Below are 11,828 nucleotides of genomic sequence, written 5' to 3' on the forward strand. Positions count from 1 at the left end.
GCTGNTATATATATATATTATGTATGTTATATATAAAAATTATATAAATTTTATATATTTTTCGGCTACGAAATATAAATAATTTCTGCTGCGGGCTAAAAGTATAATACCCTGTTATTATACGATATGGGTGCTTGAGCGCCCATTACTTATGGAACCAAATAATTACTTATTTATTATAAAAACTAGGAAATTTGTACAAATTTTTTAATGGAGCACCCAGTTTTAGTAGCAATTTTGAGACGAAAATAGTTAAATTGCACAGTACAGAATTTAATGTCCTGTTACAACGAGATCAACCACTAGGGGTGGGCATAGTTTGGGCAAACCCGAAATTCAAACCGAAATCTGAATTTTTTAGATTTTTAGTTTGGATTTTCGGATTATGGATTGGATTTTGGATTTAATTTTTAAATCTTTTGGATTTCAGATTGGATGTTGGATTTGGTACTTTTGATTTTTGGATATCCGAAATCCGAAAAGTTTATACTTTATATGTAGTCCATTATCTATATGTCAATAATAATAAGTTAAATACCCTATCCATTAAAAATTATTTCATATATGCAATATTAATTACTAAGTTACTGTCAGAATACTTTCTATTTGGACATGGTTTTACTATTACTACTTCTTATCGGCCGTATTAATGTCTCTGTTGCATTTTCTTGATAGTAATTTCATTACTTGAATGCTTTATTTGGATGATTGCGATGAGAATGAGTAACTTTTCAGGCAATTTAATATGAGTACTTCATTTGGATATTCATTTTTGTAAAAAGAAGAAACATGTCAACTTATAAGCTCAAAACCGAAAATCCAAAATATCCAACACGATTAATCCGAAACCAAACTCAAAAAATCCGATCCAATCCGAGCTTATTTGGATTGGATTTGGATTGTCATTTCTTCAATCCGAAAATCAAAAATCCAAACCGAAATTCTATATTTAATCCAAACAGCCCGAACGCCCACCCCTAGTATTATACATGTCAAGTAAAAGTGAACGGAGTGAGTATGTAAATATACATCTACATCTCTTTTTTTGCTTAGAACATTTTTAATTGCGCTACACTCATTCGCTGCTCGTAAGGTACATCAACCACTTGGTGCATCTTATTAAGTTCTTACATTTAAAACTTGAAGCCTCCAGTGGGAAAAATTTGTGAAATTTCGTCGTTATTGCTTTATAACGAATAGAGGCAACACCATAAACTATAAGAAAAAGAGCAGAAAAAATGTTTGAAGAACAATCAACTGACTTAACTATTTGGTCTTATTTCTTGAACTTAATCTAGTCACTATCTCAGGTAAGGATTTCTGTGGTAGGATTTCGATTGATTAAGAGTCAATTTGAACTCGGTTCGGCTTAAGATCGATTATATATAGAGCTGTCAATATGGATCGGACTGGGTTAGCCCAGCCCATGTGGGCTTTAGCAATTGACGGGTTGGGCTAGCCCACCATTTTGATGGGCCTTATAATGGTCAGCCCATCCCAGCCCTATGTAGGTAGCGGGCCCCCACGGGCTAGCCCATCATTTTTAAAAATATAATTTTATATATTTTTTTTAAGTTCTAACTTAAAAAAAGATAAATATTTAAAAGTTAAAAAATATCTTATTGGAAAAATTTCGCAAAACTTAATAACTTTTTATACTGTTCCAATATATCATAATAAACATTAAAAAAGTAAAAGACAAGACTATATTTCATTCACTAAAAGTCAAAACTCAAAACAAACTATTCAAGAAAACGTCAATGACGCTTATGGGATATCTAACACATCATCTTCATCAAACACATTTGAATCCGCTCGTGACAAGGTTGTCTTAACATCTTCACTTTCATCTACATCTACAATTCATATGCAATATTAATTAGTTAAATATTAATAATAATAAAATTTTAAAAATTAATAATATTCAAAACCACATAAAAAATATTACCAGTTTGAATTTGGAAAAATCCGTGCAGCCAATTTCGAGTAGTAATAAGTGTTTGGACATTTTCATGATGGATGCAACTTCTGTACTTTGTTCGAACACACCCACTGATGCTAAATGTTGATTCCGATGCTACAGTAGTAATAGGAATACTAAGTACATCACCCCCCTCCCCCCATCAATGAAAGATCTGAGATATTTTTTAGAATGGTTCTTCCAATACATGACAACATCTATCTCTTGAAACTTCTCAAGATCAAGCTTTGGTTCCTTTAAGTAAAGATCCAATTCTGACTTTCCATCACTAGAGGCAGTATACTTTTTATATTTTAAATAAATATTTTTATTGGGCCCACGGGCCTACCCAGTCCAGCCTCGGTCAAGCCTCACGGGCCAGGGGCTTACTCTGGCTGGGCTTAAAAGCCTCATTTTTTAAATGGGCTCCAAAAATTTTAGCTCCAGCCTGCTAAATCACGGGCTGGACTGGGCTAGGGTGACCCAACGAGCCAAGCCCATATTAATAGCTCTAATTATATACTGTAACAAATTCCGATTAGGCTCAGTTCGAGATCTGAACTCAGTACTATCATAAGCTCTCTTAGGAGCTCGAGTGGCTAAGCTCAGACGCTTAGACTTAGTTTTATGCGAATAATATTCATACAAAATTAGAAATAAAATCTTGGTGTAGCTTTTACTATATCTTTCAGCACAGCAATATCCTCTATTACGTGAAAGCCACAACCTTAAAACCCTTAGCGTCGTTTGGCAGGGAAATAAGTTATTTCGGGATTATAACGATAGGATTATAGTACGGAAATTAAATATTGACAAAATTATTTAGGGCGATGTGCACAAATAGCCACTAACAACTCCTGTCTTTATTTTAAAGCCAGTGTTTTAAATGTCTTTAGTCTTTAGCCACTGGTTTAATAAACTTTAACTGCCCGGACGAAAATACCCTTCTGCTCATGTCCTTAACTTCAGGACTACATGTCCTTAACTTTTGAACTTGAAACTCTAAGTTCAGGACTTCAAGACTACATGTCCTTAACTTTTTAACCTGTAACTCTAAGTTCAGGACTACATGTCCTTAACTTTTGAACTTGGAACTCTAAGTTCAGGACTTCAAGGCTACATGTCCTTAACTTTTGAACTTGGAACTCAAACTTCAAGACCAAGCGTCCTTAACTTTTGAACTTGTAAGTCAAAGTTAAGGACCTATTGTCCTTAACTTTTGAACTTGTAATTGTAAGTTAAGTACTGCTTGTCCTTAACTTTTGAACGTGTAACTGTAAGTTAAGGACTGTCTGTCCTTAACTTTTGAACTTGGAAATCAAAGTTAATGACCTATTGTCCTTAACTTTTGAACCTGTAACTGTAAGTTAAGGACTGCTTGTCCTTAACTTTTGAACTTGGAAATTAAAAGTTATTCACTTGAAATTTTGATAAGTAGTCTGTAGTACCATTCTTAATTAAAGCTATACAATTCTGCATACAGTTGAAGATTAATTATTTTATTGTGTCTTGGTACTTTATTTTATTTCCCAAGCGCATTGACTTTTTAGATCATTTTGAAAATTTTAGTAAATCTGCACTCTTTTGTTACTATTAAATCCATGAACAAGAAAATGTGGTGGGTGGTAACAGAATGATATTAAAATTAATAGCCACTACCGTCATGGTAGATGATGGTAGTGGAGCGTACATCATCCATCCCCGAGGATTTGGGAAGAAAAGCAAGGGAAGAAAGGGTAAAAATGTCTTTTCATATTAATTTTAATAGGGTAGTGACTATTTTTGCTCGACATTAGAATTGCTGGATAAAAAATAAATGCCACCTTAAATAGTGGCTACCCCATGCCATTTCTACAATTATTTACGCTCCTTGTCACTTCGCCTAACAGTCCATCAGAAAATGGCCCATGTTTGAAGCCCTTGCCTGATATGCCCAAGATTGTTCATAATTTAAAAATTACTTTTTACCAGTTAGCCTACCCCATTTAATTTTTTTTCTTTTCTTCGTTCTTCTTCTCCCTGCATCACAATTTTGCATCCCAAAATTTCTCTACCATTATGTTTATTCTTCAATCTCCTTCCAGATTCAAAGTTGATAACCACTATTTAGGTGATAAGAAAAAATACTACGTAAAACAATTATTTTGTTTGGAGTCACCATTAAAGGTCGTTCGAAGCTTTAATTTCAGAAATTGGATTTTCTAATTTTGTTAGTTGTTTGGATTGGGTGTTGTCCCAATTAATTGGGACCATCAAGAGGAGTTCAAAACTCAAATTTGAAGTGATTTGGAGTAGATTTAAGCTAAATTTGAGTAGAATTTCATAAGATGCCCAAGGAAGAAGAAGAACCCGTGAAGCTCCATTAATAAGATTCATTTGTATAATAGTGTATAATTATATAAGTGATGCATAATAGTGTATAAACACCTCTTATACAAGGCTGATACATTATTTACAGGTATTTGATGGATTTCTCACATTTCTTCTTCTTCTTCTTCAACTATCTCTTCAACTACTACACCTATATACATAGTGTATCACCAATATTTTTACTACTGTACTTATATATATATATATATATATATATATATATATATATATATATATATATATATATATAATGTACCTCTTTGTATAAAAGTGTATAATATTGTATAAAAGTGTATAAGCATCTATGATGAACTTTTTGTACGATTTTTACTTGCAATTCTTGTATAAAACTAGTCCANATATATATATAATGTACCTCTTTGTATAAAAGTGTATAACATTGTATAAACTCTGACGAACTTTTTATATGATTTTCACTTGCAATTCTTGTTTAAAACTAGCCCAAATCTCCATCAAAACTTTGTATACAACCTACTTAGGCTATTACTAATAAGTTCAAAAAATACCCACTCCAAATTTCTTACAAAATCATATTCGAAATTTAACAAGATTAGAATTAAAGGAGATGGGATTTTAGATTTCTCGCGTATTTTTTTGCGTTTTTTTAGCTATAATAGGTATATAAAAACTTGAGAAAAAAGGGGAACAGAAACTCACGGATGTATCACGCCTGAAGATATAGAGAACAAAAAAAAAATCAGATCGAAGCTTATTTTTATTTGACTACACATTTGCAAACTTGTGAATGGGCTAAAATACTACAAGGTTAACTTACGGAGTGCATTATTCTGTAATTTTGTCAATACTTTTTTTGGAAGATGTTTGGTTTATTGGACTAAAAATACAATATACAACCATCTATGACATAATATAAATATGTGTTCGATGTATATTAGATAAATTAGGATAAACTTTTGAGTTTCAATTTTAATCGTATATTATTTAAAAAAGCTTTGGAGAATGGCATCCTGGTTATTTTAGTGTAATTAATCCCAGAATTATTACTCTCCCTCAATGTGAGATGGAATAATACGTAATTATGGAATTAATTAATCTCTGAATTATTAATTCCGAATTCAAAAATTCAAATCAAACGGAATAAAATAATTTTGCATCTAATTCCAGAATTTTTATCTCTTATTCCACTTACCAAACGGCACTTAATCTTTGAGAATACTGTACAAAATTTGGAGAAAATCAAATGATGATAATGCTATTCCTATGATGTACTGCCTCGTTTAAATGAAGCCAAGTGTTGTCATTATTATAAGCTCAAATTGACCCCTAATAATTTTCATTTTCAATCTAAAGAATAGGACAAATATTTAATCTGACAACTGACACTTGTTTAGTAACCCATAACTTACTCATCCTTTTGGGCCCCACCTTTACTCAATCTTTATCCTTATCCACTTTGCTTTCCTCTTTCCACTCCCAAATTTGCTCTTTCCCAACCCCCTTTTTTATATCTATTTTTTTCCCCAAAAAAAGAAAATTCTATATTTTCTTTGAAGTTACTCATATAAATTATAGACAGTGAATTTAGTTTTTAAAATAAATTATAAACTTAATTTTAAGTAATGTAAATCATACTTTATACTGAGAATATTTTTAAATTAGTGGGCGTTTGGACATAAGAATTGTAAAATTTCGATAAAAATAAATTTTTTTTCAAGTGAAAATGGTATTTGAAAATTAGAGTTGTGTTGGACATGTATATAAGTTTGCGTTATTTTTGAATTTTTGTGTGTGATTTGAGTGAAAATTTTGAAAAACAATTTTTTTGGAGTTTTTTAAATTTTCAAAAAATTCCAAAATTCATCTTCAAGCGAAAATTTAAAATTTTATGGGCTAAACACTGATTTCGGAAAAAAGTGAAAAATTTTCATGGCCAAACGGGCTCTTATAGTAAATAAATTACTTACTTTCCGGGTAGGAGTGCAATCGTTTTTTTTCTTTGACAAAGTAAAACAATATTTATACTAAATTAGGAACCTTTATTTTCACATAGACCAATCTTGAAATAAGAAATGAAAAATATGTTTAAAAATTGTAACTGAACAAGAAAAAAAAAGCTAAAGATTAGGCGCTATATTAGCACCAAAGCTCTATAAATTCTAGGCATTGAGCATTATCATTTTTTCATATATTGTAACTAAGAGAGTTGAATATTTTGGAGAAAAAAAAGAAAGAAAGATGGTGTTAGATGGTTGGGATGAAGTTATGGCTGGGCCCCACCCCACTACTAGAATCCGAAAGGGTCTCTCTATCAACACTTCGAGTAAGAAATTTTTACATCATCAGGTTATCTTTATCTCGAAACGTCTCTTTTTATCAGCAATTTGATTATATATTTAAAATATTTTCATGTACATAGACTTTGAGTTAGATTTAGAGTTTAGAGACGGTCAATTTTGAGTCGTGATAGTAATTACTAAATATTATAATATAGTGTGTAACAAGGATATATAATGTGGAAGTTTTTATGGCCAATTTTTTCTTTTTACCAGAAAAATATAGACGTGAACGTAAAATCAGCTATTGATGCTTGCCTATGTCATCTATGGAATGCGGCCTTCCTACTAACTTTTTATAAAAGCAAATTTAGAATTTTAAGACCAAAGATGCACAACATCGATATATATATTTTTTTTGTAGAAATGAATGTGATTTTTGGTATAAATAAATAATTTTAATTAAAAATATTTAATTATATAATTGAAATCGAAGACACAATAAAAACATATACATTGACGAGTTAGATCCAGAGGGGCAAAACTTCCGTATTGGGAATAGAAATAATCTATCTGGAAACATCCATTAAAAAAGAAAAGGAAAATTCCAAAAAACTAGAAGATAATTTCAGTGCGAAACTCTCTATTTATTCTAGCCAAGAGCCATTATTCTATTTATTCTTTACACTAAAAAATACAGAGTTAAAGAGAGAAAAAAAATAGTGAAGAAAATGGTGTTAATTGAAAAGCTGTGGGATGATGTTATGGCCGGACCTCAACCAGATAAAGGCCTCGGCAAACTACGAAAGAGTATAACTGTCAAAACTACTGGTAATCCTTTAAATAAATATATATATAATATGATCCTTTTTTTTTCTTTATATATATTCATGCATTAATTAATCAGAGCACTATTTTTCCTTATATTTTCTCTACTTTATTATCTTCTTCAAGTTATTTACATCATTCTATAAGGGTAGTCCAGTGCTCAAGGTATTTTGCGTTCATGCAGAGTACGGGACCCATATTTTATACGGAATAAAATTCAAGATCTAAAATCCGTGAGTTTAGAATGAGTGTAGTCTTATCGTATGTATACCATAAACGTAGTTATCTTTAGTGAAGGAGATTTAATTCGTTAAAAAATTACACTCTTCGAAAAGAATAAAAACAGTTTTTTTTAATGTAATATAAGCTATTCATTGATGTAGGTTCATATATCATAGGTGTGATATTTTTATTATTTTTTGAATCCCTAATTCAAACTTCTCATTTCACCAATGATATGTATATTTTTAATTTTTTTGTACTATATATAAATATAAAGTTCGAGCCGAAAATAATGAGTTTAGTTGGACGAGCAGAATCTGCATTAGATCTGCAGTGAGAGAGAAGCATAGATTTGATGGAGCTTGTATTGACTCGGTTAAATTAAACGTAGTATCATAACACAATACACATATACATGTGAAAAATCGTTAATGTTTTAATAAATATTAAATTAGTGAACCATATAATTTCAAAAATAATAAATTTCATTATTAAGAGCCCATTTGGCCATGCTAAGAATGCCGAAAACGAAATCCATCAGTATAAATTTTGGATCTGCCTCTAGCAGAAAAGTTGTAACAATATTTGCATGTGGAAATGTGTTTGGATGAAAGATACTCCTAATAATATTCTTAGTGTGTAACTCTTTCATTTGGTTCATTAGGTGGGGAAGGTGGAGAAGGATCAGGTAAGTACTACCAAAGGTCACTGTCGATGTCGGGGAGCCCAACGACGCCGGGAACTCCGGTGACACCGACTACTCCGTCGCCAACGGCGGCGGCGAAGAAAGAGAATGTGTGGAGGAGTGTATTCAACCCTGGAAGCAATATTGCTACCAAGAGAATTGGTGCTGAAGTCTTTGACAAACCCTCTCACCCCAATTCTCCCACTGTTTATGACTGGTAAGTCTCATAGGTAATTAGAATAATGGAGTATAATATGTCAAAATAATTTAAATTATACCGTTAGTGTAAAATTATTTAATAATCTCGACGTATTTAATTCAATCATAAAAATATATTATTATCACTCAGATTCATAGTCTAGCGATACCGATGAGAGTCTTCCACAATAGGTGCGGATTCAATTTTCGTTGTACTCTCTCCCTGATCTCCACGTAAAAATAGAAAACATTAAAAAACGAAGAAGATTTTTTCCCCTTTTTAGTCATGCTATTACAGTCAGACATCTCTATAACAGTTAAGTTTTCGTCGGAATTAATTTTTCATATTATGTTATAATATATGTTCTATGTAATAGCACTTTACTATAACAATGACAAGGCTGTTATAGAGAAGTTTGACTTGTTTTTTTTAAAAAAAAATCTTGGAACAGAAGAGACTGTTATAGAAAGGTTTATAATTTTAAGCATGATTTCTAGTGTTCTGATGATAATAAAGGGCAGTTCGGTGTACTAAGCTTCCGCTATATGCGGGATCCGGGGAAAGGCCGGACCATAAGGGTCTATTGTATGCAGCCTTACCCTGCATTTCTGCAAGAGGCTGTTTCCGCAATTTGAAACCCGAGACCTCTTGGTCACATGACAATAACTTTACCAATTACGTCAGGTTGTTCTGATGATAGTAGATACGATTTATTTGGCTGAAGTGTGATTTAATTTAATTTTAATTTGCAGGCTTTACAGTGGGGAGACTAGATCCAAGCATCAGTGAGAAGTAAAGAGAAGTTATATGTAAATAACGTATTTTCCGTTAGTTTCCTTTCCTTTTCTTGTGGGGAGAGTTGTTTTGCCACTGGAAAATGGAATAGTGAATTTCAGTATTATGTTTTCTGCTGAGTATTATAAGTATTAATTAAGTACTAACTAGTTATGTGTAATTAGATTTTGAAAGCTAACTTGAGCTTCAGTTGCTTTCCAGCTACTACTAATATATGAATTAGTAGTAGACTAGTAATGTAATGTTCTTTTGCTATGTATTTTGGAATAAGAAGCTTTTTGTGTTTTTGTTATTTTCATGGTCAAGCAATATATTTTTTTTCAAGTTTCAATCAAATTTATGTCCAAACACTAACTTTGTAAGTTTGTTCATCATAGAATTCGACTTTGTGGATTAATTCAAGGGCAATTTATACTTTTGGTCGACCAAAATAATTATACATGCTAGTTAAATATTTGAAAAATATACATGATTATATATATATAATAAATAATTGGTATTATTTTTTGGGAATGTATACAGTATAGTTTTCCTTTAATTCAATGTGATGAGCTCTTATCATTTCTTATCTAGTTTCGATCCACAAACTATTGACCACACTTGGCAAGGCCCAAGATCCACTCGAGAAAGATGTTAGGCCGGCTGAGATTGCAAGTGTTGGGCCAGTGAAATCACCAAAAAAATGTAAAAATTGCATGGAGCGCGTTATTTGGTCGCCCCCTTTTAACTTATACCCGTTTTGTTTTTTCGTTTGCATTCATACCTATTTTTTTGTTAAAAGCGTTTTAAAAAGATGATTTTGCCCTTCAGGACTGTTGACAAAACAATAGTCTGCAGGACAAAACCTCTACATGTTTTGGCATGATGTTTTAGCAAATGAACTAAATAACTTAAGCATGTTTAGTCTGAAGTTTTGGCAAATGAACTAAATAACTTAAGCATGTTTAGTCTGAAGTGTCAGCAAATGAACTAAATAACTTAAGCACGCATTAGCAAAAACTCATTAGAAAATTACATACTGCAAGACAAAAACTTAAGCAGGTTTAGTCTGAAGTTTTCGCAAATGAACTAAATAACTTCAACATGTTTAAACTGAAGTTTTAGCAAATGAACTAATTAACTTCAGCACTCATGACAAAACCGTAGACTGCAGGATAAATAACTTCAGCATGCATTAGCATGAAGTTTTAGCTTCAATGTAAAACAACTTCATGATATATTAGCATGAAGTTTTAGCTTCAATATAAAACAACTTCATGCTACATTAGCATGAAGTTTTTAGCTTCGAAGTGAAACAACTTCATGCAAGTGTGATTCTGAAGATGAATTTGGATAACTTTTTGGTTTTTTGATAAAGCTGCTGAGAGGAGAGGAGGAGATTTTTTTTCATGAATGAGGTTGCAGATCACGCGATTTATCAGGGGTGTAATTATCATATTATTACGGATTTTTTGTCAACTGGATACCAAATCAATAGTTTTAAAAAATAGGGTACAGGTTAAAAGGTGACACAAATATAAGGTACGTATAATGTATTTTAGATTTATGTATAATATATGTCTAACTGTGTATACTGGCTAGAAAAAGTAAACATTGAATCTGGTCGGCTATTTGTAACAATCCCTACTTTTTGGGGTGGTTCTTAATTTTTGACTCCCGCTTTCTTCATAGGAAGAACTCCAAGATCAAAAGTGAAAAGTGTTGTCTACGGGGCAACACTTGTTAAACTTGAGAATAAAAATTCAAGACTATTCATTTTGAGGGCTAGTTATGTACTTTACCCCTGAGGAGAAGCAAAAGGGATCGAAGGTCTTCATTGAGGTTCCTAGCTAATTAGAAGAATTATTCTAAATAGCCGTCTATTCAACCGTTTAAGCTAACCGTAACCAGCAAATTGTATAATGATAAGTTATGGTATTTTGTGGTTTGATGATTTGCCAAATAGTCTTGAGGAACCAGTTGTGATCAGTTCCTTATGTTTGGTTCTTAGGGGGGATATGGATGATTCGTAGGGGGAACAATATGGAGATCCGGTTCTCAGGGGGAATATCAATTCCAAGTTTGTCATCATCAAAAAGGGGGAAATTGTTAGGTTACAAGTACTTTGGGCATAAGTACTTTACTTTATGTTTTGATGATCTAACAAACTTACCATCCAGAACCAGATAAGGAACCTGTTACACATTTACAAGACCTTAAGATCACAAAGTTGCAGGTTGGGATCCAGCGTGGGATATAACTCAACTCTTCATAGTGGAAGGAATAGCTGAGGGAACAGGTCCCTACCAGTTCCCGAGGAGACTGTACGAAGTCAACTCTCCAGCTGGAAAGTTGCTGCCTGCACACGCTACTGTACAGGAATAATGCAGCAGTCAACTTTCTGTGGAAGGCTTTTTACCTACCTTGCTTACATCATTGTAAGTGATATTAAACATGTATAAATATAATCAAGGAAGGTAAAACAACTTACTTCATGAGAGAACAAGATAAGGAATCTGATACAATTAAGTTCCC

General features: G+C 32.2%; 1 protein-coding gene across 2 annotated transcripts; it reads left to right on the forward strand.

Annotated features, from left to right (window-relative positions):
• LOC109231955 (dormancy-associated protein 1-like) lies at window positions 6,510–9,606 on the forward strand. 2 transcript variants are annotated; one of them, XM_019397566.1, is made up of 3 exons: window positions 6,510–6,632; window positions 8,300–8,537; window positions 9,272–9,606. In XM_019397566.1, the coding sequence occupies exons 1-3, from the start codon at window positions 6,548–6,550 to the stop codon at window positions 9,306–9,308; spliced, it is 360 nt and encodes a 119-aa protein (XP_019253111.1). In that variant the 5' UTR covers window positions 6,510–6,547; the 3' UTR covers window positions 9,309–9,606. The 2 variants fall into 2 exon arrangements, with proteins under 2 accessions (XP_019253111.1, XP_019253110.1); XM_019397565.1 differs by lacking the exon at window positions 6,510–6,632 and adding an exon at window positions 7,250–7,416.

Source organism: Nicotiana attenuata, chromosome 9, assembly GCF_001879085.1.
Source record: "Nicotiana attenuata strain UT chromosome 9, NIATTr2, whole genome shotgun sequence".
Taxonomy (NCBI): domain Eukaryota; kingdom Viridiplantae; phylum Streptophyta; class Magnoliopsida; order Solanales; family Solanaceae; genus Nicotiana; species Nicotiana attenuata.

Excerpts from the sequence above, each read along its gene's own strand:
- LOC109231955 (XM_019397565.1), top strand. The coding sequence starts at position 7,317 with ATGGTGTTAATTGAAAAGCTGTGGGATGATGTTATGGCCGGACCTCAA. Across the intron at positions 7,417-8,299 it reads TATAACTGTCAAAACTACTG|GTGGGGAAGGTGGAGAAGGA; the intron begins GTAATCCTTTAA and ends TTGGTTCATTAG. Across the intron at positions 8,538-9,271 it reads TCTCCCACTGTTTATGACTG|GCTTTACAGTGGGGAGACTA; the intron begins GTAAGTCTCATA and ends TTTAATTTGCAG.